General features: G+C 54.2%; 1 protein-coding gene across 4 annotated transcripts in view; it reads right to left on the bottom strand.

Moving 5' to 3' along the window:
- Positions 1-8,993: 8,993 nt before the first annotated feature.
- LRFN5 (leucine rich repeat and fibronectin type III domain containing 5) overlaps positions 8,994-26,306 on the bottom strand; it is a 40,128-nt gene continuing 22,815 nt past the window's right edge. For 3 of the 4 annotated variants that reach the window (XM_066321455.1, XM_066321453.1, XM_066321454.1), the window contains exons 2-3: positions 17,217-18,624; positions 14,695-16,227 (exon numbers count right to left, since the gene is read on the bottom strand). In XM_066321455.1, coding sequence (XP_066177552.1) covers positions 15,306-16,227; positions 17,217-18,604 — 2,310 coding nt within the window. In that variant the 5' untranslated portion in view covers positions 18,605-18,624 and the 3' untranslated portion in view covers positions 14,695-15,305. Of the gene's footprint in view, positions 9,401-14,694; positions 16,228-17,216; positions 18,625-26,306 lie in introns of those variants that run through there. The other variant, XM_066321456.1, reaches the window with a different exon arrangement.

Genomic DNA, 26,306 nt, shown 5'->3' with positions numbered 1-26,306 from the left:
AAGGCACTGGCCAAGGGAACAGAGGGAGGGAGCTCGTTAAAAGAGAAATCCCGGACAGCTCCACAGTGAAGTGTGCTGAGTGGAAGCAAACCCTCATGCTGAGCTCCCCCTCAGCACCCACCACCCCCGTGGATCCATCCGCCACGGCCGGGGCAGCTGTGGATGGAAACGGGGATTTTATCCTGAGTCAGTGGCCCTGGCTCCACGCTACAAATGCACTTCATGTGGAGCAGAAGGGAAGTGCCTGAAGAATTGCAAATGCCTTTTGGGCAGATTCCCACAAGACCCCGTTAAGGAGTCGATTGGCTCGGCAGTTGCTATTGGCATCCGAACCGAGTGGGAAGAGGGACTGAGGCAGGGAAATCCCTCCCCAGCAGAGTGGGCACGTCGCAGCCTGGCACAGGGACAGGCAGCACAGCGAGCAGAGGTGGCTCTCTGGGCAGGGTTTGTGTGGAGCCACCACAACAACACAGTCCAGAGCAGCTCAGTCATTCTGGAAAAAACCCATCTCCATTCAGAGGGACAAACCCCAGAGCCCAGGAGCCACCAGGCTGCAGGAGCCCAGCAGCTGAGAGCCAGCAGTGTGGTGACAACAATCCAGCAGCAGAATGTCACAGGCTCTCTCACGATTGTAACTGAGGTGTGATTCTGTTATCACAGAGGATCCAGGACCCTCATCCAGACCTTGAAAGGTTTCCTGGGGTGATTTCCTTATGCTTGTAGTCACTGTCACCATCTTCTAAACCAACCCAAGTCGACATTTTGCAACTGGAAGAATGAAACGTGAAGGGAAGAGGGTATGTGTGCCTGGTACACCAAACCATGGAGTGGATTGGGTCGGAGAGCTCTGAAAATGCCCAGGCAATGGGGTCTTGTGTTGTTGCTCCCTAAGTGTGTCTGTCTGTGCACATCTGTGTTACACAGAGAAAACTCCCATTCCTTGAGCAGCTGAACTTCCGTCTTCCACACAATTCCACCAAGGGTTTGCTAGTGTGATTTAAGGCTCTTTTCCCCTAGATTCCTCCTCAAGGAAACTTTGCAGGGGGTACAGTGGGACAAGTGGCTTTATCTATCAACTCCCTCCTTCTTCTGTGTGCTGGGCAAAACAACTGCTCAGGAGCAAAGTCAAGTGCAACGGGCTCTGAATATGTGTGAGAGCTCCCCAGTTCATTTGGTTTCCTTGCAAAATTAGAAGACTTCTATTTAGAGGGGAGCACTTTCTCTTACCACAGAATCACAAGAACATCCTTGGAGCCCCTCAAAAAATTTCTGTGCCATTCCCAGCAGTCTGCCGTGCAAGAACTTTCCTCAGCATACAGCAGACCCCCGGAGTGAGCTGCCCCAGCTGCCCACCTCTGCAGTTCCCAGGCTCTCCCTCAGCCCACCTGCACTGCAAACCCTCCATTTGCTTCCCCATCCATCCACCTATCCATCCATCATCCCTCCATCCATCCATCCATCCATCCATCCATCCATCCATCCATCCATCCATCCATCCCAGACACCAGGGAGATGGTCCCTTTCCTCTTCAGTCACACCCCATGTACACCCTTTTCCTTCAAAACCCATCTGAAGGCTATCAGCATATCGGATACCACTCTCTCCTGAAATCTTATTTATGATTTATATTTAATGCAAGTCTTAAATCCCTCGCTCCTTCCCGGGGGCCTGTCCTTCAGACACAGCGGCCGGCACAGCACAGCACAGCACAGCACAGCACAGCACAGCACAGCACAGCACAGCACAGCACAGCACAGAGCTCCAGCCGTCGGCCCGTCCTCCAGCACACCGGAGCCAGTGCAGCTCACAGCGCGGGGCTCTGTGCCCACAGCAGCTCGGCACTGCTGTGGGGTCATGTTTTTGTGGCAGGAGCAGAAATGTCTCTCCACAGCCCTCTCTGCCCTGCCCGCCAGCCGCGGCCGCAGCAGCGGGACACGGACCGCGGCAGCGGGGCTGCAGCCGAGCATCCCGCGGGCTCCGCCGCTCCCGAGCCGGGACAAACCGCAGCCGGAGCCGTCCCCCCGAGCCGCCTGCGCTCTGCCAGCAGCGCTGGCCGCTCTCCAGGAGCCCACGCGTTCCTGCGGCACCGAAATAAACACCCGTGCGGGGGCCGAGCTGCACCATCGCTCCTCCTGCACGGCACAGACCCGGCCCGCTCCCGCTGCCTCTGCCCGGGTGAGGGCTCCGTGTGACGGGAAAGGCACGGCAGGAGCCGAGGGGTGAGCCAGGGCTGCGAGCCGGGGAACGGAGCACTCCTGCACCCAGCCTGCACCCTGCCCGGGGCTCCTGCACCCAGCCTGAGCTCACCCTGAGCCCGCCCTGAACCCACCCTGAGCCCTCCCTGCCCGAGGCTCCTGCACTGACCCTGAGCCCACCCTGAGCCCTCCTGCACTCACCCTCAGCCCACCCTGCACCCACCCCACACCCGCCCTGCCCAGGGCTCCTACACCCTCCCTGCACTCACCCTGCACCCTGCCCGAGGCTCTTGCTTCCACTGCAGCAACCCAGAACCGGCAGCAGGAGCAGAACCCTGTCAACAGGAACAGAAACCTTCTCTCTCCACTGGCATCATGTTCTAGATCTCATTTGAGCATCTCAATTCTCTGATCAGTAAAGGCTGGAAAGAAATGTACGATCTACCATTAACTACAGCAACAGGAATTAGAGATAAGTAAGTTTTTTTACAATGAAGGTGGAGATGGCACAGGTTACCCAGAGCAGCTGTGGCTGCCCCTGGATCCCTGGCAGTGCCCAAGGCCAGGTTGGACATTGGGTCTTGGAGCAACCTGGGACAGTAGAAGGTGTCCCTGCCCATGGCAGGGGTGGAAATGGGATGGGCTTTAAGGTCTCTTCCAACCCAAACTCTCCTGTGATTCTATGAACACAACCTTTGCCATCAGCTGCAATCAGTGATGAACCAGGAGTCCCTTCTAAACCCCAGCACCTTCCTCCCTGCACTATCCGGGACAGCCTTTGCCTTAGGGAGAGAGGAACAAATCCCAAGGCCACTAGGAATTTGGACACAGGACAGGTACTTGCAGCACCACAAACCAGGCACGCCGTGTGCCTCTGGCAGAGTCAGTGCACGATTAATAACCTTCCTCTGTGTCCAAATGAGAAACAGAATCCCAGCTCTCCCACATTGCAGGAATTTTTTTTAAGCTCAGTTTATTGCAACCTGTCAAGACGCTCTTTGCAATTTGTACCCTGCTGCATCACTCCAAAGCACAACCAGCAGCCTCTCAGCCAAGCTCAACCTGTTATTTGTTCAGTTAATGTGAGGGAGTAATGGGGACAGAAAGGACACTTGTGCACCACATTTATCTACTACATCAGCAGAACCATACAGACCTCGACCCTGTTTAAGAAGCAGTACTGAGACTCCACAGAGCTCCAGACAGGTGTATCCAGCACAAGTAACCACGCAGCATGTGTTCAAACAGCATTGTTCCCCACTGTGCTTCCACAGCACCATTTTTCACCAGGGATATCTCTTCTACACTTCTTGACTACACTTCTTGTAGTGTCAGACACAGTCACTGTGTAACGAGTTCAATCCCATCCCCAGCACACCACTGGCCTGCACTGTGGAGCATCCAGCCAGGACTGTCACCATCCCAAGGGCCACATTGTCCCCAGCTGACCACCCTCCTCTGCTCCGGTGACACTGTTTGGTGACCCACTGAGCCCTGACCTTCAGTCAGCCTGAGCCCAGGTTTGGATGGGTTACAGTAAGAAGCCTTCTGGGAAAGCTACAACTGATTCTTTTTTCTTTCAAGAATGGCTTTCATTGTGACTGCAAAATAAATGTTCTCTAAGGCTTTGCCTTTCACCTTTTCACCTCCCGTAAGGGATTTCAACTCTACAAAAACACTAGGCAAATATACTTGACTTTAAATTTTCTCTGCTTTCAGTGAACTGCACAACAGACAAACCTGCAGGGAAGATGTTCCCTTGGAGGCTATTCACAGGCACACATCCCCACCTCCCTGTGCAGGCCCCCTGCACATGGCAGAGCCAGCCTCCTACACCAGCTGCCATCCCTCCCTGACACAGCCAGAACTGCTGCAGGGCCCTGCACACCCACCCCAAAGTCAGGACATCCTAGTCAGGCTCTGGTACAGCAACTTTCCCATCTCACTGCCTCCCCTTTCATCCAGCAAAGCAAACACCTCTCACCAGCGTGGGTTCACCCAGCTGACACTCCTGGAGCAGCTTCACCCAGAAAACCAGCGGCAGATCCTCCTCCCTCCTGCTCCCCATTCCCTGCCCAGTCCCAGCTGGGGCAGCTCCACACCAGGAGCTGTTCTGGGCTGGGGCAGCTGGTTCCTCATCTCTCCTGCTGCAGTGGCACTGCTCTGTGGCTGGCAGCAGGCTCCATCCTGGGCACAGCACAGGCAGCGTGAAACACTTGGAGAGAAAATAAAGGCCTGGTGCATGTCTGGCAGATAACTCCAGTGCCCCCTGAGCTTGCCATGGCAGGGGTCAGCTCCCAAAGGCAGTGCCATCCCCTCCTCTGCAGGTGTTTGGGTGAACCCCCATTGCCTTGCTCCATGCCGAATCCCGAAACATGGAACTGCCTGGCTGGGACCCCAGGGCTCTCTGCCTTGCTCCCTGCTCAGAGCAGGGCAAGCCTTGGGCTCAGGCCAGGTCATGCAGGGCTCTGCCCCCTTGGCTCTCACAAACCTCCCTGGACAGGGGTGTCCCACACTGTCCTCCCTGCTCCACTGCCCAGGGGAGGCTTCCTCAACATCCAGCCTGAGCCACTGGGCCAGCAGCTGGACAGGAGCAGAGCAGAGTCCTACTTCTCCCCTGCTTCCTTAGCAACCCCGGCACAAAATGCTGAGGAAGAAAAAACTGCATCTCCCTGATGTTCAGGGGATGTTCCAGCCCAACAGCGAGTTACCCACATTGTCCTCCCAGACAGCAACAGGACACCAGCACAGGCACAGATTAGATTCCATCTATTTCAAATTTCAGCAGGGTTTTAGGACTTCAAGGGTCAGAATATTTTTTAGGGACGAACATTCCTGAATAATGAAGATGAATATAGGGCACTTTGAATGGAAGAGTGTTTATGAGCAGTGTAATTGCTGCTCCTCAGCAGCATGAGCACAGATGTGGTGGTGCATATTGCAACCTGAAATAATTCTGGAGGATTCACTATTTCCAGTATAACTGGGCAGAGGGATTGCTGTGTCATTAGGCAGACAGCAGTGTGGCGTGGTGACATCCTCTCCATCTCACCCATCTTTTCCTGCCTGGTAGCCAAGGAAAGTCTCTTTTAGGAGACTGACAGTGTCATCCTATGACGTGTGCCAAGGCTGAACCAGCCCTGCTCCAACCCTGTGTACACAAGAGAATTTATGGAAAAAAATACAGGAAACAGCGATCCCTTAAAGGGTGACCCACCATCACACTCCTCAGAACCCCTCACATGCCTGTGCCAGGGGCCACCTGGGGGTGACTCACTTGCCTCTGTCTGTGCCTATCCTTGGCAGCCCCAGGGGCTGACAGTGACACTCCAAGGAAGGCTCCTCCAAGGTGTCTCCAGCTTCCTTGTGCCAGTAGGAATGTCAGGGCCACTTCTCCCAGAGTATGGTGATGCCCACTGAGCAGCATGTGCCCAAGTGAGCACCTTTGCCACCCCTGAGTCCCCTTTAGTGCCCTGCCCTGCACTTGGCTGCCACTGTTTGTCATTTCTATGAAAATGCCTCTGCAAGTCCCGGATTGCAGCAAACCCAGCCCCCACAGGTCCACATCCCCTGCCTACACAGCAGAGGAGCTGCCTCTGTGCTGCCCCAAGACCTGAACATCCTGAACAACTGGGATGTGCTGCCTGGAAGAGCTTCCAGGACTTTGTAACATTTCCGTGAGATTAAAAGCAAACAAAAAACCCCAACCAACCAATTGAAAACCCAAATGAAAAGACCAAGAAAGTTGTCAGCAGCATCTGCTAATTTTGAGAGTTTTTTGCATCAGGTAAGGAAAAGGAGATTTACACCCCCACTGCAAATCCAGCTCTATCTGGAGTTCCTGCTTCCCAGAGTGATGCCTCCCAATCTGCTCTGGTGTGTCGTTCTTCTCCAAACAGAAAGTTTTTCTTCAATTACTTTTTCCCTACTTAAAAAAGAAGTAAACAGAACCAAAAAAACAGAACTAGACCATGATAAATCTCTGTATTTCTGTGAAAACAAGATTTAATCTGAAAATTACCATTAGCTGTCTCTGGTGCCTTGCAGGACTTCAAGAGCCAAGCACATGCTGCAGTGACAATGCTGCTGGGCTGCAGTGTCCAGGCTTTTCCCACTGAGGATGCCCAGGAACAGCACAAGACAACTCCTCACACCACCATCATCTGGTCAGACCCCAGAGCAGAGTGGCATGCTGGCTGAGCTCCCTCGAGGCTGCAGGGACAGGGTGTTCTGCATCCCATGGCCTCCCCTGGACCCTGGCCACCATCCTCAGTGCTACAGACACACTTCCTGGCCTTTGGTAACGCAGTAAGAGAAGCAATTCCCATGATAATCCACTCAGTTCCTGTGATGAGCACCAGTGGTGAGTCAGTGACTGCTGAGCAGGGTCAGGCCCATGGGAAGCCCCCTGAGGAAGCTCCTGAAGCACCACAGAGCCCACCCTGGCAAGGAGCCCACCCTGGCCACTGCTGCCATGGGACACTGCTGCTGACCCACCAGTGCTGCTTCTGGGCCAGAACGCCCTTCAGCTTTAGCAACTGAGATATTTGCATGATTCTTCAGTAAGTTTCCAAGTTCTGAACCTCACAATATGTCACTTTTGCTTGTTGATGTTCCTCTAAACCCTTTATGGGTGAAATGCCATCCTGGGCAGAGCAGCCCCTGCTTCTTGCTCAACAAGAGGATCACTCATGGCACCATACAGCAAAAGCACTCTACCCCCCAGACTTCCAAGGGTTTTTTTCCCAAATCTGACTCACAGCTGCAGTGAATTTTGCCCCACAAAAGCTGAATTTCCAGTTAACATCAAATGGACATATGGAACTTATCTTGACAATTAATTAAAAGGATGCAGAAAGGAATCAGCAAGGGGAAAGTAGCTCTGCTCTGTGCATGGAAGCCTGAAATTGGAGCCACTGAATGAGGGGAATAACATGATAGTAATGTGGAAAGAAATTCTAAGCATGGATGTGCAGGTTGGAACTTGGAGCACGTTGGTGTAACAAAGGTTCTGGCAGCTGCACAGCTGAATGCAGGATGCCAGAAGGAAGCAGCAGCCCCTGCTATTCCTGTACCTCACACACCTGGGGCAGGTATTTGCTCTGCCCAAGTGCTTCGCAGACTTCAGTGTCACCTGCTTGCTGCAAGGAGGGTCATTTATCCTGAACTTTCCCAGGGGAAAGTTCACTCCAGTCTGCAGAGAGAGAGGGGATGGATCTGTGGGCTCAGCACCCACTGAACACTTTATTGAAGAGTAGTTTGTCTGGGGCTCAGTCTCTTCCAGAGTTTAAACCCCATTTGCACTGCACAGCAGGGAAAGGGAAGAGCAATAGCTGCTGTTCCTACAATGCACATGAAATCCAGGCTGTGTGCAGCCCCAGGAGCATCCCTGCTCAGGCTTCGTGGGGAGAAGAGTGATGATCCAGTCCTGATCAAAGCCTTGGCTTTTCCCCTTGCAGTCCCACTCAGCACAGCATTCCATGCACTGGATCCATCATGGATCACCTGCCCAGACTCTGTGGGGCCAGACCAGAGCTTTTCACACAGGCACAAACCCTGGGTGCCAAGCTTGGGGTCTCCTTGCCAACATCATGGGGTGAATCCTGTCTCTGCAGCATCAGAGGAGGAGGCATAGGAGGGGACCTGATCGGTGAGGCTCCTGGCTCAGCTCAGCCTGTCCTCCATGGACTGATGTGTCCTGGGGAGGTGTTGATGTCTCTGCTGATACAACCACGGGCAGGTCACTCAGGCCAGCTGAGGTCCATCATGAGCACAGGAGGACAGGGGTCAGAAGCAGAACCAGCCTCCACAAGGAGCAGTGGGCCCAGGAGAGACCCAGTCCTAGGGACAAGACACACCAGAGCTGTCATCTGCTCTCCTGAAGTTATGTTAAGGCTGGCTGATTCACTGTGGTTCTGAGGAAGCTCTAATTATATCTGTGAGCCAGATGGAATGCTGACAAAGGAGGAAAAAAAAATCAAAAAAACTGCTTTGGTCTTGTTAGAGCAGCAAGGCCAGGCCGTGTGGACCAAGGGGCTGGGGCGGCATGAGAGAGTCCAAGGCCAGTCCCCACCTGTCTCCCCACCCTAGGTCGTCCTGTTAGGGCTGACACTGCCCCAGAGCTCCTGGTGCACTGGGCTCAGGGCTGTGCCTGCCCCAGGGCACTCCTGGCACACGGTGGTGAGTGTTTGCCTGCCCCAGGGTAGTTCTGGCACATGGTGCTGGAGCAGCCTGCAGTGCTGTCACCCAGCACAGCCCAGGCTGCCCTCCTGGCACAGGGAAGAAGGGCTCTGTGGGGCAGCACCCCGGGGTCTCAGGGCTTTCCCTCTGCCCACAGCCCGTGTCACTACCCAGCACAAGGGGCAAAGCAGGCAGCTCCCTGGTGGCATGGCTGCCTGACCCCACTGGGCACCCTGGGCCAGTGGCACCAATGGCTGCAAGCTGCGGCTGCAGCAGGGCACAGCTCACTGCTCACTCAGAGCACAGGAATCACCCATCATCACTCCTGCAGTGCCCAACCCTGGGCAGTAAGGAGCCTCTCCATGGCACAGACCCTGGGCAGCAGGGGGCCTCTCCATGGCACACATCCCAGGCAGCAAGGGGCCTCTGTGGGCACAGACCCCAGGCAAGAAGGGGCCTCTCCACGGCACAGACCCCAAAAAGCAAGGGGTCCCCTCTGTGGGCACAGACCCCTGGGCAGCACGGGGCCTCTCCATGGCACAGACCCCGGACAGAAAGGGGCCTCTCTGGACCAACCAACCTGCCAGGCATAACCCCCTGGATCAACCAACATGCCCATGCCGTTGTAGTAAAACATTTATTTGTTCAGGTGATTGAAGCTACCATGTTTACAGCTCGTGACCTCACCACTGGCGACATGGAACATGACCTGGGACCGCAGCTGTTGCCACCAGATTCTTCATCGTAATTCTTAGTTATAAAAACCTTGGACACCAGAAAAAACAGGTATTTCAGACTTGAAGTGGCAGATGGGAGATGGGACACCTGTGAGGGGGAAGACAGTTTATCGAGGCAGCCGACCTTGATGGCTGCAGCTTCAAGTAAAGGACTCGGAAGGTGAGCGCGGTGCGACAGTCAGTCCTCAGAGAGTTGGAACCGAATTGTTTTCTGCCGAGGAACAACATCGGTGGAAACGTTTTCGGGGAGTGCAGAAGGGCTGGTATCCTGCGGAGAGGCCCCGGCTTCTGCACAAAGAGACAGAACACAGACAGTGAGGGGACCAGCAGCAGCACCAGCCTTTCCCCATGGCCAAAGCCAGGCTGACGTGGGAGGACCACACCGAGAGCCCCGGGAGCTGCCATGGGGCCAGCCTGGGCACGGTACCCCCTGATGGTCCCACAGCTGCTGCACAGCCAGCGGGGCACTGCACCAGGGCTCCCAGAGGCTGCCACAGAGCCAGCCCGGGCAGGAAGCAGCAGCAGACCCTGCCCTCGGCCTTGGCACCCACTGTCCTGGTGCCATGAGCACTGCAGAGGCTGGGGCAGCAGAGCATGGCAGCTGACAGGAGACTGGGCTAACAGCACCCAGGGTCCCCAGCCACACTCTGCCACAAGTCTTGTCATCATCAGGAGTGCAGGCACAGCACTTCTGCTGCTGCTTCAGGGAAAATCCAAATAACAAGACAACCTCCAAAACCCCCCAACACCACCAGCAAAGCCCATTGTCCCATAGCCAGAGACTTCTCCGTTTTCTAGATTCGCTTCTGCCCTTGCATAGGGCAAACCTTTGCCCACGGCAGGGACTGCAGCTCCACACACTGCCAGGGGATCACACAGAGCTGGGGACACCAGAGCACAGCAGCACGTGGGCACAGATGCAGCATTCACCTCCCTGAGGTCTGAAGGCATGAGGAAAGGTCACTGCCACGAGGATGTGTCATGTCACTGTCCTGCCCCACGTCGACCCCAGGGCACAGGGCCAGCCCATGGGGCAGCCTCACCTGGTCCCACTGCACTGGCCTCACCTGCCACCAGCACAGCCCCACTCACCTGGAGGAGTGCAGAGGTGACACTGTCATGTGCAAATACCAACCAGGCACCACTCTGAACTCATCTTTGGGCTGCTGTTGGTCACAGCCCTTAAACCAGAGTGGCCACAGGGAGCCCAGGCTGTGCCAGGTGGGGGTCGCTGTGTGCCCATCGCGGGGGCTGGGCTCTAACCCCGACTGCTTTTCCTCATTCCCTCTCCCAGTGGGAATTTCCCCTGCAGAGGAGATGGCACAGCTCACATACAGCACTGCAGGTGCCTCCATAGCAGCAGCCTGGCAGTGCAGGAGGAAAACCAGCTCACACCAAGCCAGGCACACGAGCCTGGGCTCACCTTTCAGACTCCTGACCCAGATGCTTCTAAAGTGCAGTTCTTGAAATGACCTGAGGTGACACAGCACTACAAAACCTGGAGCCTATTCTGTTCATTTTAATACACACACAGTCCCTGATGTCGGGTCTGCAGCCAGCCACATGCCACATTTGCTCTTTCCCTTTCAACTTTCCTTCCTTCCAAGCCAAGCTTCCCTTTCTGTGCAGCAGCAACCTTCACATTGGCTCTTGTGAATGAGTGTATTTCATGAGAAGTCCACAGCCAGCAAACCCAGTAGGATTCATCTTTTGCTGGGCTGGTGTTACTGGTGAGGGGTGTGGGTGCTGTGCTGGGCACCACAGACCTGTTCCTGTGCCAGACCTCAGCCACTCGCCAGTCCTGGGCACTCAGAGACAGGGCACAGGTGCTGCTGTTCACGGAGCTGCTTTGCCTGGCTGCCTGCCCACAGCCAGCAGTGAGGGATGGACAAGCTGCTGCTGAGCTGGCACCAGCCAGACCCCTCTGCTGTGCCTGAGAGACAGTTCCACAGTCACGGGGGTGCAGCAGCACAAAACAGTGGCTGAGGACTTGGTGCGTGGCCTGCAGGGAGCCCCAGCTGGGCTCAGGGGCCGTGGTGGGCAATGGTGTGATCTGGCAGCACAGGCTGTGCCCAAGGCCAGCACCCCAACACACCCCAACACACAGCCAGGCACACAGCCAGGCACACAGCCAGGCACACAGCCAGGCACACAGCCAGGCACGCAGGGACGCATTTGCAGAGGGGAAATGGGAGAACCACTCCCATTACTTGTAAGGGGGATTCTTGTAAGCAGGACTCTACAGACTGGCCACAGTTTGCTGCTTTTAAATCAGGACTCTGACCAACATTTAAATTACTGCCAGGAGAAGGCACCGTGCAACTGGGTGGATGCTGTTAGTGCAGCTTTTGGGCAGCAATGGTGCAGCCTGGGCAGCAGCACCATGGAACAGGGAGGTGAATGTTCCTGAGTTATTACAGTGCTGACAGCTGTGACCACTCTGTGGGTGGGACTGCTCAGGCTCCAGTGTCACTGCTGCTCTGCTTCCCCTTGCTCGATGGGAAGAGAAGTGATCCTGGCAGCAGCTGTAGCCATTACTGCTGGTTTGAAGCCATTCCCAAGGGAGCAGCGTGCTCTCTCTCTGTGCTGGGTGCCCACCATGGCCTCAGGCAGAGTCTTGCCATGGCACACAAAGGGCCCTGCTGCACGTTCCAGAGGGCACACACAGCTCTGTGTCACCCCACGGGTCTGGGACGCTCCCACAGCAATGCCCAGCAGGGCTGCCATGGTCCCCAGGAGGCAGCGGCATCCCTGTGCTGCTGGCCCCAAGCGTCCTGCAGGGATGGGAGCAGCTGGTGCCAGTGCCCTGGCAGGAGCTCTGGGGCAGGCAGCCTGTCCCAGCAGTGCCAGGCCCCTCCTAGGCAGGGCAGCGTGCCCAGGAGCTGTGTCCCCTGTCTCATGCACAGGACACATGGCTGTGCTTTGCAGCCCCCTGTGCATGGCTGCAGAGCCATGTGGGCACATGGGGAGGGCTGGCAAATGCAGGGGACACACTGCAGACACAAAGGCAGGCTGGCAGCAGAGCAAAGCAGTCCCATGTATTCACGGTGAGGACGTGCCTGGACACAGCAGGAGGGCAGCACAGACACCAGAGACACAACACAACACCCAGCTGCTCCTCCACCAGGCACAACCAGCCCCAACAGAGCCCCATCTCCAGGGAAGGCCTGGGCACACCCGCGTGCTCCAGCCATTGCAGTAAGAGCCAAGAACTGCCTGAAGCAGTTTCTCCTCCATCAGCATCTGTGAATAAAGACCCTCTCAGGGCTAAAATCTCAGATACTCTATAGCTGAGCAGGAGCACACAGACCCAGCTGCAGGCAGGCGATGCCTGAGGGGCAGGGAGGCACCCTGGGCTCATGTCCCTGCAGACCCCTCTAGAGCTGGGGTGATGCTGGGGCCACAGCTCATCACACCCCTAACTCCAGCACTTCCTACAGTGAGGAGTTATTCCAGCTTGGGGAAATAACCTGATGTTATTCTCATCCAGCAGTATCTTAGCACTTTTTCTGTCTCACGCAGTTGGTAACCTATGGTTTCTGCAGAACAGAAAGGACAGAGAATTTCCTCCGCCATGAGGCGTCCCACACTTTGAATCAAGCCTGAATCAAACAAAATGTCCCACTGCAGAGTTATTGCAGTGGGAACAGATGATTCCATGCCCAGGGCATTCCCAAGGGACGATTCTTTCAGCCAGGGAGAGAAACTGGCACAAGAGCAATCCCTGGCTGCCCAGATCCCCTCTCCTGCACTCTCAGCAGAGAATCAAACCAAACACAGGGCCATATGGTCCCTGGAGCTGCTTGACACAGAGGCACCATGGACAGAACATCAGCTGCAGTGCTTAGAAAATTATTCCTTTGAGTGAAAAATTACAAATATAAAAATAAATTTCCTTAAACCACAAGACAACATTAGTATTTTAGCACTTTCACAAAACATCACACAGATTTAGGTCCAGTTTTAGACAACATATAAAAGCATTTTCATTTGATGTTTTTAAAATGCATTATCAAACCCAACTACTCCACAGCAAACCTCTCCCTGTACTCCAGCATGGGGAGAAGGTGCCTCTGCCAGCACAGTCCCTCACCGGGGCTCAGACTCTCACGTTTGACCCACACTGAGCAAAGCCCTTGTCACCACACTGCCAGACCCTGGACAGACACCCCTGTCCTTCACAGCACATTATTTAACAGCTCCCTTCTGTTCCTGCAGTGCTCATGGGTTGCCAGAGAAATCTGAGGAGGGATTTATTGTATTTTTAAAACCTTTTCCAGCAGGAAGAGGGTTTTCTCATTTTGAGGCTTTGTTTCCTATTTGGTCTCTGCATTTCCTGAGGGAAGCAAAAAGGGTTTCTAAAAAAGAAGCAGCCTCTTCCTTTTAGGTCCTTTACACCACCCCCATTGACTTTGCTCTTCCATGACAGGCAATAAAATCACCCAGGGCAGTCCACAATGGCCAAAAGCTTCAGCCCCAGGCTGCAGATCCTGGTGACAGAGATGGGGTGCCAGGGGCTGTGCCCCACTCTGAGATGTTCCCCCACAAGTGCGCTGAGGCTGCTGCCCTGGCTGGGGCCAGGCTGGCCTCAGGCACCTGTCTTAATTATGGTGCCCCCAAGAACAAGCATACAGGGTATAAAATTGAACTATTCTCTTACTTTTATGGCCACAAAGCCCATCCTGAGCCTATTATTTGGCATCTGAAAATGCACAATGCTCAAATATTCAGAGTTAAGCTGTCTCTAATTTGAATATGATGACCATATGAGTTTAATTTATATTAACTGCAGGCTTCCCTTTACAGTAAGCAGAGCAGCTGCCATCCACACAACGAAATTGGCACCTGCTGTCCCCTGCTGCTGTGGGGCTCTGTCCATACAGAGTGGCCCAAAATCACTCTATCCCACAGGCACCACAATTAAGAGCAGCTTAAAGGTGAGACCATCATCTTCCAGGCCCTTCAATGCACTCAGGGACTGAAAAGAACTGGATCAGTCCATAAAGTTCAAAGGAAATATGCCCCAAAAGTCAAGGACAGCAGGAGATGACCATTACCACTGGCCCAGCCCCACTGAGGTGCCAAATGGCCACATGGCTGCAGCCCTGCCTGCCCCCTAGCCCCCTGAGTGCCCAGCTAGCCCCCTGCCTGCCCCTCTAGCCCCCTGAGTGCCCAGCTAGCCCCCTGCCTACCTCTCTGTCTGCTCACCCAGCCCCCTGCCTGACCCCCTAGCCCCCTGCCTGCTCAGTGACCCAGCTGGCCCCTGCCAGCCCACCCGGCCCCCTGCCAGCCCCACTCAGGGCCCCCGAGCCCTGCCCTGCACCCCGAGGTGCCCCAGCCCCACTCCCTCCCCAGAGGCTGCAGCACAGGTCCTGCTCCGTGGCCTGTGGGTGCTCTGGGACCGTGGGTCAGGCACCTTTCCACCAGTTTGGGACCCCAGTGCTCCCCAGTGTCAGCCAGGCACGGCCCAGGGAATGGAGCCCCAGCCTGGTGCCTGCCCGTCCTCCTCCCAGCCCCACGGTGGGAGCTGTGGAGCACCGAGCCCCGGCCGGCTCCGGCAGGGCAGTCACCGCGAGGCCGGCTGGAGTACCGAGTGAATATTTTATTTTACACAACATAACAACACAGCGTTGTTGCTCCTGTACAGCATTTGCCTAAAAACAAAGGCAACACCATTGTCACGGAAAAGAAATATACAGTCTGACCGGTTTAAAAAATATCATTTTACTGATTGATCCAGAAGTGGTTATTTGTTAGCTTGGAGGAAATTGCATTTCCTTTATAAAAGGCTTTTTTTGTGAAAACTCTCTCTTTTGTTTTCTGCTACCGCAGAACCAGGAAGCCAGTCCTAGAGCAGGGAAGGCACTGGTGCTGTTTCGTGCTTTTTTTCGCCCCTTAATCTTTTTTTCCTTTTTTTTTTTTTTTTTTTTTTTTTTAATCTCTGAATGTTGCCTTCGGTTTTGATATTAAGTAAAACCAAACGAAAACTAAATAACCCCCCGTGTGCACTGGGTGGCTTATACAGAACCCTGCAGGAACAAGCCATTAATCAGCAAGACAGCAGTGGACATCCAAATCCAATTCCCTGGGAAAGGGAGTTTCACACAACGTTTGGTGTTTAAGTCAAAATAAAAAATTAAAAAAAAAAAAAAAAAAAAAAAGAAAAAAAAGAAAAAAGAAAAAAAAAAGCAGGTCACACAGTGCTTTCCAATATCCACTCAGAACTGGAGAAAGTTGCTTTTCCGCTATGGGCCCCGGCGCAGTCTGCCTGGAGCAGCATCCCGTTCATGGACATGCTCCGCTTGGAGCGCAGGCCGGCGCCGCGGGGCTCCAGCAGCTCCCCGCCCAGCGACCGCCGCCGCTTGGCTCGGGACGCGTCTGCCGGCAGCGTCAGGAACTTACTTGGCTTGGATTGTGCTCTTTTGTACGTGTGGGCGGCGGGGCCCGCCTCGGGGCCGCGGCTGGCCAGCTGCAGGGCCGTGGAGTTATTTCTGTTCGAGTTCTGGGGCTCGGCGCTGCCCCCGGCCTCGGCCTGCGGCTCGCCGCTGGGCTTCGGCCCCGACTTTCGCTTCTGCTTCTGCGACAGGGAAGTGCTGGAAGTCCAGGTGGGAGGCAAAGCAGAGGTAGTGGTGGCCGAGTCCTGGCTGGAGCCGGCGTCCGGCGACTGTGTCACACCATCGCCGGCAGCCTTGCAGCACTGGATGCCCTCCTCGTGCCCGAGAGCCTGCTTGGACATGGACTGCGACAGCACCCCGCTGCAGCCCTGCATCTGAGCCCCGTTGGTCTGCGAGTACACGTTGCTGACCTTGGTGGCCTTCTGCTGCCCGTTGTTGTTACACACCTTGTAGCGGATCATGAGGATGATGATGAACACGAGCACGGACGCCACAATGATCCCACCAATGATGATAATCATGGTCCCGCCCAGGAACTGGGACTGCATGAAGTGGCAGCGCACGTAATCCTGCTCGGTGGTGAACTGCGTGCAGCCCACCACCCTGGTGGCCGTCAGCGAGGTGATCCCGTCGTCGTAGATGGCCAGGACACACAGGTCGTACATCGTCCCCGCAGCCAGGTTGTTGACCAGGAAGGTTTTGCTCGTGGGAGGTATCATTCTGGGGGAGAAGGAAACCAGTGTGAATGAACCTGAAGGACACACCGGCACCTTCCCACCCTGTGGGGCAGCCCAGGCCACACCAGGCACCACCATGGCCTGTCCATCCTGCTTCTGCCACAGCCCCCGCATCGCTGCTCTCCATCCCCCCAGCAGCTCCTGCCTGCCCTTTGATGGAGCAGCACTCACTGCCAAGCCCCCTGGCATGGCTCAGCACAGCAGACTCCCCCATTAGAACAGCCACATCAAAAATATGGAATCATAGGATCACAGAATGGCTTGGGTTGGAAGCAACATTTAAAGACTCCACTCTTCTGCAAAGGGCAGGAACACCTTCCACTGCACGAGATTGGTCCGAGCCCTGTCCAGCCTGGCCTTGGTCACTTCAGTGGATGGGGCACCCACAACTTCTCTGAAGAACCTGTGCCAGGGTCTCACTGTCCTCACAGGGAAGAATTTTTTTTAGTTATCTCATTTACATCTATCCTCTTTCAGTTTGAAGCCAGCACCCCTTGTTGTAGTAACGGACAAAGAAATTCACAGAAGAAATGACCAAGCAATGACCAAGCAAAGCCTGTGCTGAAGGGTGCAACAGCTACACTAGGCAGCACAGAGCCCCTCTGTACTTCCCCAGCACAGGCACCACCAGAAAGCACTGTGAGGTGTCCTCCCTGTGCTTCTATAAAACCGAGCACATTAGGACCCATTTAATCCATCTACCTTCACAACCTTTCTCAGATCAGTTCAGAGGATTAGAGGTCCATTTGGATTATCTAAAAATAATACTGTTTTAAGTAATTTTCCTATTTGTGAGTAGAAATGGCATGACTCCTTCCTGAGGCTCCCACCACGAGCTGCTGGGGCTGGGCTCCATTCAGCTGGCATGGCATGGCAGAGGAACTCCAGCAGAGGGGCCGCCCAGGCCAGGGGCCACGCGCCAGTACCAAGCACCCAGCATGGTCCCACATGGGCAGGCTGAGGCTGCCTTACCTGTAAACAAGGGAGTCATCATAAGTACCATTGTACTGGATTTGAAACATACGTATGCCAGGTATATTCCTCTGAAAATTGAATTTCAGCAGAGCCGTGGAGGAGGTCGCCTCCGCAACAACCACCTTTTTATCCTGGCTGACTTTAGTATCCCCGTTGCTACTGCTCGCATTGGAGCCCGACTTGGTGGATGTGGAGATATCCGAGGAGCCTGGGTCAGGCTCATGGATGTGGTTTGTGCTGTTCAGCAAGTGGGGGAGTTTGATGATGTGTAGGTCCACCGTCTGCGTGGCCTCCCCTGCCGGGTTGGAAGCGATGCAGGTGAAGGAGCCCGTGTCCTTCACCGTGGTGATAAGGATGTCGAGCGTCCCGTTGTCGTACACCGTGGACCTGGTAGCATTGGAAATCAGTTTGCCCTCAGGTGAAATCCAATGGATGGCTGGCTCGGGGTCACCCCGGGCCTTGCAGCGCAGCGCTGCCCGCTGCCCCTCCAGCACCCGCAGCTCGTGGGTGTGCCGGGTGATGAGCGGGGGCTCGCACAGGAACTCCTCCTCGGGGATCGACCAGAAGTACCGGCCAGACAGGAGTGTAGGGGAGGCACAGGTCTCCAGGTCGTCCTCCCTGGAGAGGCGCCTCAGCCACAAAAGCTCACAGTTGCAATGCAAGGGGTTCCCACCAAAGCTCAGCGCAAACGTCGAGGGGCTGATAATTCCTGAGGTTGCCAGCACCTGAGCGCGCTGGAAGAGCGGGTCAGGTGGGAGCTTCTGCAGTTTGTTGGAGGTGACGTCCAGCCTGGTCATCTTGTGGAGGTGGGAGAAGGTCCCCTTAGGAATATGGTCAATCATGTTGTGGTCAAGACTGAGAGTGTGCAAACTGACCATTTTCTCCACAGCATCCCAAGGGATGGTTTCCAGATTGTTGTAAGACAAATCCAATTCCTCGAGAGCTAAAACATCGTCGAAAGCTGTGGAAGAAATTAAAGTCAGTTGGTTATTGTTCAGTATCAAGTGGTGGAGATTGGAGAGCCCACTGAACATGTCATTAGTGATCTTAGTCAATCGGTTGCTGTTCAAATGCAGAGCCCGCAAATTGCGCAGGTCAGCAAACGCGTGAGGTGTGATAAAACTGATTGTATTCCGGGACAGCGTCAGGTCCACCAGGCTGGTCATGTTGGCAAAGTCTTTCCTTTTAATGTTTGTAACAAAGTTGTCTGCCAGCCGCAGCTCCACGGTCCTCCTGTCAATGTTGGGAGGAACAAACAAGAGCCCTTTCTTGGCACAGAGGGTGGCGAGGTTCGGAGACAAGATCTGACAGACACAGCGCTTGGGGCAGATCTGAGCTCGCACCGCTACGCCAATGAACAGCAGAAACAAAAGCAGTTTTTCCATTGTAGAACTGATTCAAGAGCCTGCAAGGGACAACAAACAGCAGTTAGTCTCTGTGAGGTATGACGGACAAAATAAAAAAGTCAAGACAGACGTCTGTGGTTAAACCATGGAACTGAAGTTCAGGCAGCAGCGAGTCACCCTCATCGTGTTACCTGGCTCTTCCTCTTTCCCCCATCCTGACACAACAGTGCCTGTACAGGAGCACAGCTGAGAACCAGGGATGTTTGCAGATACAGGTATCCACACCCTGACACTCACATACAAAGGACAAAGCGATTGGGAAGCCCCTTGCTGGCCCTTCTGGCTAGAGCCCATCCTGCTGCCAGCACACCATCATAACCCAGCAGAGCCCCTCGCCTCCCAGGCTGCTGGCCATAGTGACAGATGTCCAGGTAGAGAAAATGAGGAGTGGTTCACATGTGCTTCACCTGCTAAGCTGAAACTCTCAGCGGCCTTGCAATCACAGCAACTCAATGGGTTTACAGCCATCTCTGCTGAATAGTTAAGCTCTTAATGCTGTTTTCAGAATAAACTCAGAAGGAGCTAATTTTGTGTCATTCAAACTCCAAAAATGCAAATAAAACAAAACAAAACAAGACAGAAAAAAGAAACAAAACCCAAGAAAAGCCCCCACAACAGAGATCTAAATAAAAATGGATCTTGGGCTAATTTTAGCTGATCACAGTTTTCTGGCTCCCCCTGGAAAGCCCAGCAGTTCAATCAGCTTTATCACTAGACTGCCAGGCCCTGCTCCTCGTGGCAGGTGGGAACAGGGCCGACAGCAGCAGTGCCCATGCCATCTCAGTGAGATCATCCATCAGTGACTATGCCCAAGGCTCCATGGCACGGGCAGGTAGGAGGGCTGGAGGCTGCTCCTCCATGGAACAGGTAGGAGCACGGTCCCACGGAGAAGCAGCCACGTATCTGAGAAGGAATTGATGTCATTGCAAGCCGTGGTGCTCAGAAGGGCCCCACACTGCGACTGAAACACTCAGCTCCCTTTGGGACTGCACAATTATACACATTTGGATCAGATTACTCAGACCCATTACCATCCCAGAGATGCATTAACGAAGCTCAGCCAAAATACAGTTTCACAGCTAGCCAGAACCAGAAGTTTTGAATCGTTATTGATATTTGAAGACATTTAATGTTAGAACAACAATTATTGCTCCTGTTGTCCGGTCCGTCCATAGCCCAAACCAAATCCATGGTGCCATGCAAGCAGAGGCAACAACAACAATAACAAAAAAAATTAGTGAAAATACCAGCCCTAGACCCTGCTTTTCAGAACAATCCATGTACTCCTTCCTGACACTTCTGGGAACTGCAAGTATTCAGGACTACTCCAACTTTTGAATTTCCACTGGAAGATAAAAGACTGCTACTGCAGTCCAAAGTGGAGTCTGCTACTGTGGACAGTGCTGGGGTCTGCTTCCAGAACGAGTATAACCAGTATAACCAGTACAACCAGTATAACCAGCACCATTCCTCCTGCCATGGCTCGTGGCAAAAAGCAAAGTACTGCCTTGGCAGTACTCAGGTTTGTTCTGTGGACTCACTTTCATGACAGCACTGCAAATCAGGGTGGCCCTGCAGGTGACAAGGACCTGGAGGAGAACGGCACTGCCAAGCACTGGAGGAAACTGCCTGCTGCACCTCCAAACCCCACTGGTGTCACCCACCAGCCACCTCCCAACCCAGCAGCTATACTTCATGGCCAGGGACTGTCACCTGTCCTTTCCAGGTGGGACTTCACTCCTTTAATGTACATCTGGTAAGTATTAGATTGGAATGAGCTCAGCAGCTCAGGGCAACTGCAGCACAGCCACTGGGGTTCCTGGACAGGCTTGGTTGGGGACACCACACTCCTTTAAATTTACTAACTTAATGCTGCCAATTTAGATTCATGGCCATGGTTAAAGCCATGTGCCTGGATCCAGCCAAGTCCATTGCCAGAGCTACCCAAGACTAACACAAGCTTGAACCCCAATCAGCAAGTCACAAGTTTGGAAATACTATTACAAGATGTTACCACTTAAACAACAGCTGGGATGACAAGGTTACCACAGAGTTACCTACCAGAAGAGGTGGATTTTTTTGGATGTAAAGAGAATTTTCAAATGCCCAGCATATGGCCAGAGCTGGATGCCATCAGTGAACATCAGGCTCCAGGGGCTGCAGTACATGGGGCAAGACCAGCCACTGGCCAGTGGCCAGCACTGTCTCCCATGGGTTTAGGGACAGTCCTCTCCCATGTCTCTCCCAGTGAGCTGGGCAGAGAAGTGAGTGCCCCCCCCACACACACACACATCTGCCAGTGACACTGAACTAGGAGGGACTGGGCCCTCGGGAGCATGGGGAGGTTGTGGAGAGGTCCTGGTGGGTCAGAGTGCTGAGCTCCCACCAGCCCTGCAAGCATCGAAGACCTGTGAGGATTTGGCATCTGGATGCCTAGCTGAAGGAAAAAGCAAAGCCATACCTGGATCTGCATGAGGAAGCTGGTGCCACAAGCTGTGCAGGGATAGGGAGAGTCCATCCTCCCCAGCCTGGGCATCATCCCTTGCTGCAGGGGTAGCACAAACATTTCACCTGTTTGCTGAAAAGAGCAGAGCATCTCCTCCCAGAGCATTTCCTCTCAGGGTGCAGCAGTTTTTTGGCAGTGCCCCACCACTGAGACATACTAGACAACCATATAAACTGCAGGACCTCATGGCTTAGGAGGACAGTCATCAAAAAGCACATCTGCTGCAAGTCAGCCTGGACATGTGTCCCCTCCTCTCCCAGCATACCTCATCCCCCACACAGAGAGCAACACTGACATGGCTTAGAGCTCAGCGCAGAAAACAACTTTTTGCCTAATGAAAGCAACACGTGATTCTCATTACTTGCTTAAAAGACAAAAAACAGGAAGGAAACTGCACTCATACATAAAACAAATGCCAGCTTCCTGGGAAGGTGAGCACTGCTCATTTACTGCTCAGTGCCTGCAACAGGACAAGGGCAGTCAAGCTCTTCATGTGACATTTGTGATTCACAAGAAAAGCCTCTCACATACACTGCTCTTTACATCCATTCTGTTGCTGCATTTGATAATTTTGAGTTACTCATCTGTCTATAAAACCTCAGTTTGAGTTGCTGTGGGCCGCATGGCTTATGGTCACGCAGAGTGGGAGCAGTGTCTCCAAACAGCAGGGAGCCTGTGAGCCCCAGCACACTGCCAGGGGCTGGGAGCCCCTCCACTGCTCCCCCACTGGCTGCAGGGGACTGACTGGAGTCCTCAGACTGCTGATCCTGTCTCTGAGCAGAGAAAGGCTTTTCCTGCCCCCATTTCTCAGGTATGGAGCAGGTAAGACAGTGCTTGGGCAGGGCTGGGGCTCACTGGAGGCAGGGACCCCTCCAGAGCTGTCACCCCCTGCCCACCCTCCCCTGGCCACTCTCAAGTGGGACATTCCCACACGATGAGGAACACTCCATGGTCCTTCCCCTGCCAAGTGTTTCACACAGGTCTTCTGGCCTTCAGGCCGCCTCCAGCCCAGCTATGGAGCACAGATCTCCATCCCTCCAGTGTGGATGCCAGGGACCTGCCAGCCCCAATCCTGGCAGCTGCAGAACAGCCAGCCCTGCACAGAGAAGGAGCCCTGAGCTCACCCAGCCCACACAGGCAGGGTGCAGGGACAGCTGGGCACACTCCAGCTCCAGAACCACACAAGGCTCTGTGGGACCCACTAGAGGATTTCCACTGCTTCCAGAGGAGCCACCCACTCCTGTCAGGGATGACAGCCCCAACAGCCCCTCTGGCCATCACTTCCTAAGGGCAGACTCCCACCTCAAACCTCTGCAGGGTCTGACAGGGGCTGGGCAATGGCCAGAGTAAGCCCAGCCCCTGTGGGGCACAGCTGTTCTGAGCCCCCCACCAGCACTGCCAGGGCAGCAGCAGGTACAGCCTGGCACCCAGGCAGCAGCAGGCAGGGGGAAAAACTCCCCACCTGTTCTAGCAACAGACAGAGGTCAGCTGAAAGTGCTGATGAATCTTAAATTCCTGCCTGGAATGGAACCAAGGAACTCAGGACTGAAATGGTACAGACTGTGATGGCTCCTTGTGCCCAGCACTCTGCATGCTTGGGGTTTTGCCTATTCCTGTTTGGGATATGAAGTTCAGCATCTGCCAGTGTGCACAGTGCTCCAAAGGGTCATTTACATACTGTGGATTACACAACACATGGGAGCAGCAGAATCCATAAGACAGCCATTAATTAGCAAACAACTTCCACTACATCCAGCTCCTGTTTGGGTGGCCAGAGTTACACATGGTCAGCATGCCAGGGATGCCCAGTGTGCACACGAGGAGCTGCTGGAGCCAGCAGCCAACTCAGGGCCTGGCTCAGACATCATGTGTCATCACTGAGGTCACAGCAAAGCTCCTGACTGCCCTGCCCACCCAGACAGAAGTCAGGATTCTCAGCATCTTTGCAAATGCAGTTTCGTGACAGGGGAAAAAATAGTCTGAAAGCTGATGATGTTCATCTGCTGGGGATGGAGGAAGGGAAATCACAGCACCAGGCACCACAGGCATCCAGTAGCCATGCCAGAATGTGGTGTGTAAGAGAAGACTCTGGAATTCCAGCTGCTGGGACCAGTAAAGTGGAGAACAAGGAGCTTCAGTTTCACAAATGTCAGCAGTTTTTAAACAGAAGGGATGGTTTTGCTGACTTGGAAACAAAGTACCTGAGGAAAAAAACCCATTTGAATGGAAGAAACTAATTCAGAGGTTTGCTTTGGGGGCTGTGCTAGCCACCCAATGCTGAGCTGGCCAGGGTCACCATCCAGGAGCACCAGCCAGGGCCACAAGGTCACCAGGTTTGACACTTGCTATAGGACTAGATAGGTGAATCCCCATGGGGTAGCATAAGACTGGGAAATCCTGTATCCTGGTCCTAGTGAAAGGGCTTCAGACAGCCATGAACTCCTGTGAATCTGAGATGCAGGAGCAAGGGGAGACCCAGGCCTAAAGTGAAGGCCAGGTGCAGTGCTGCCAGTTCATACAGGGATGATACCTCTTCTGATATAATCTATGTTCCTTCCTCAAAAGCTCAGTTTCTGGATTTTTGCTGACTTTCCCCTGTCTTCTACACAACAAACAGCTTCAGCATTTGCCCTTGCAACACTCAGCTTAAAAACATGCCCATAAAGTTCAGAAATCAGGGAGAAAAATAGAATATTTTTTTTAAAAGCACTTTATTTTAGAATTGCTTCACGTTGTCTGGAGCAGACAACACTCAACAATGCCAAGTGCTCAGAAAAGCAAAAAACCCATGGGGTTCCAGCAGCAGCACACATGTCACAGCTGGAGTGTTTCCAACAGAGGCCTGAGCACATTCTAGGCATTGTCCCTTCACTTCTGCTGACACAGCGTCCTGTGTCCTGCCTTTCCACAAGAATGCTGGAGCCTTCCCAGGAGGCACAGGCAGGGTGAGGATGGCTGCACCCAGGGGAATGCCCGGCACTCACAGCCCTGGCCCTCACCCCCAGCACTGCTCAGGACAGCTCCCCTCGGAGAATGACCCTGGGGTCAGCACGGCCAGGGCAGCAGAGACACGGCATTTCCAGGGACTGCATTTCTTTTCCTTCTCATTCTGCTCCCTGCCAGGCCCCACGCTCTGTCCATCCATCACACATCCAGTCCCATTGTCTCACTGTCAGTGAGCTGCCCTGAGCACACGGATTGAGTGCCTCCTGCACACCCCCAGCATGGTCCTAGTGTGCCTCCTGCACACTCCCAGCACACTCCAGCATGCCTCCTGCCCTCTTGCACACTCCCAGCACACTGCCTGCACACCTGCTGCTGGCCCAGCCCCACAGCCACACGTGAGAGCTGGGCACAGGGCTGCCCTGCTCCTGCTGGCCTGACCGCACCTGCCCCAGCCCGGATTACCGGCTGAGCCAGGCAGGGAGCAAGGGGGGCTCCCACACAACGTGGGGCTCGGTGGAGGCAGCTCATCGAGGCTTTGGTAGCACAGACAAGAGCCCAGAGTGATCCAGGGGATGAGTCAACGGCAGTGCAGAGCACGACTGCAGCTCGGTTCGGTATTAATAGCTGTGCCGTGAGGAAACGCCGGATGATGCCACGGCCCCCGGGCTGGGGGCACCTCCTGCTGTTCCCCCGAGGAGGGGGAGAGGGGCACTGAACCAAGCACAAAACAGAGCAGTGCCTGAGAAACACCCTGTGACAGAGACACACCTGGAGAGACTATCTCCCACGTCTGAGGGACAACTCCGCACTCCCATCTCTCCCCCTGTCAAACCCTCGTGCTGTCAAGGCTGTGTAACTACCTGGGGCTTTGCAGGCACAGCCAAGAGCCTCTCTGGGTCTTTCCATTGTATCCTCCAGCTCCTTGGGGCAGAAGGTCTCTCAGTCCAGTAGCAGTGAGCAGCTTCCCAGGGCACCTCTAACCCCTGTGTAAGCAGCACATAACACTGGCACTGTCCATCACCATCCATGACTGTCCTTGTGCCCTGATGAGCACCCAGGGCTGCTGGTCCATGTGCCAGTCAGCCAGGCTCTGAGGACACCACAGGTACAGCTGGACAGGCTGCTTCACTTCCCTGGCCCCCTCTATAAAATGTGCATTAGGAATTCCATCCTTTTCCTTTCCTCCAGCCCTCAAGAACCATCCCTGCAGTGGTATGCAACACAGGGAACACAGCAGCACAGCCCCAGTGCCTAGACTCAAAACCTCCCAGCCCAGCTGCAGCCCCTTCCCAAAGCCCAGCCCAGGGCTGCCAGTGCCATCCCAGACAGCTTCAACCTCATCCCCCTGACCCCACCAACCCTGCACCCCACAGCCCCCATGCAGTGCAGTGCAGGAGTCAGGGCAGAGCTCTGCACAGGCAGATGTCACCAAAAAACATCTTAGGTACAGTGGTATACACACATGGTGTTTTAAGGTCAGAACAGCAAGACATTTAAGGTCCCTCCAACCCAAACCATTCTGTGATTCTATACAAAGCTTTCCTGCTCCTGAAGGGTTCCTGTACCAAATATTACACAGATATGCCAAACACTGACACCAACATCAGCATCAGCCATGCAGCTTCCAAACAGGAGCAGGCCTAAGCGAATAATTGTGTAAACAAGGCAGCTTTTAACTTACCAGAACATTTTTATTGAATTGGGGTATTGTGACATTTTAAAAACTGTTTTTGCAACATAAAAACACAACACAAGGAAGGGATGTGAAGGGATTTTCTCTGCCACACCCCATCCCTCTGTTCCACAGCCATACATTCCCAGGTGGTACAGGAAGGTCAGGTAGTCACGGTGGCCCTGCAGGACCTGCCCCACACCCTCCACCCAAAGGTCTGGCTCAGAGGGACACGTGATAAGCAGTGAGGTGGGGAAGAGGCTCCTCAGGGCCACCAGACCCTGGTGCAGTCCCTGGCATGCAGAGGCACACCCAGAGCATGGGGGTTGCAGGGCACCAGCAGGCGTGTGTCACTGTAGGACATGAAAGAAAGACGAAAGACTCCAAGTATTTCAGAAGGCAAAGAGCACAGAAAAAAGGTTTTATTGTCTAATTCTTACTACCTTTTATAAGGTAGTACTTACTACCTTTTATAAGCCTGTTCCCATACGGACTTACCATGGTTGGTGAATAGGAACGACACCTCTCTAATCCCATTGGTTAAACCAGAGAAACAG

The sequence above is a fragment of the Sylvia atricapilla genome, chromosome 6, assembly GCF_009819655.1.
Source record: "Sylvia atricapilla isolate bSylAtr1 chromosome 6, bSylAtr1.pri, whole genome shotgun sequence".
NCBI classification, from domain to species: domain Eukaryota; kingdom Metazoa; phylum Chordata; class Aves; order Passeriformes; family Sylviidae; genus Sylvia; species Sylvia atricapilla.
The sequence above is the reverse complement of the archived record's forward strand: the minus strand, read 5'-3'. Positions and strand labels throughout refer to the sequence as shown.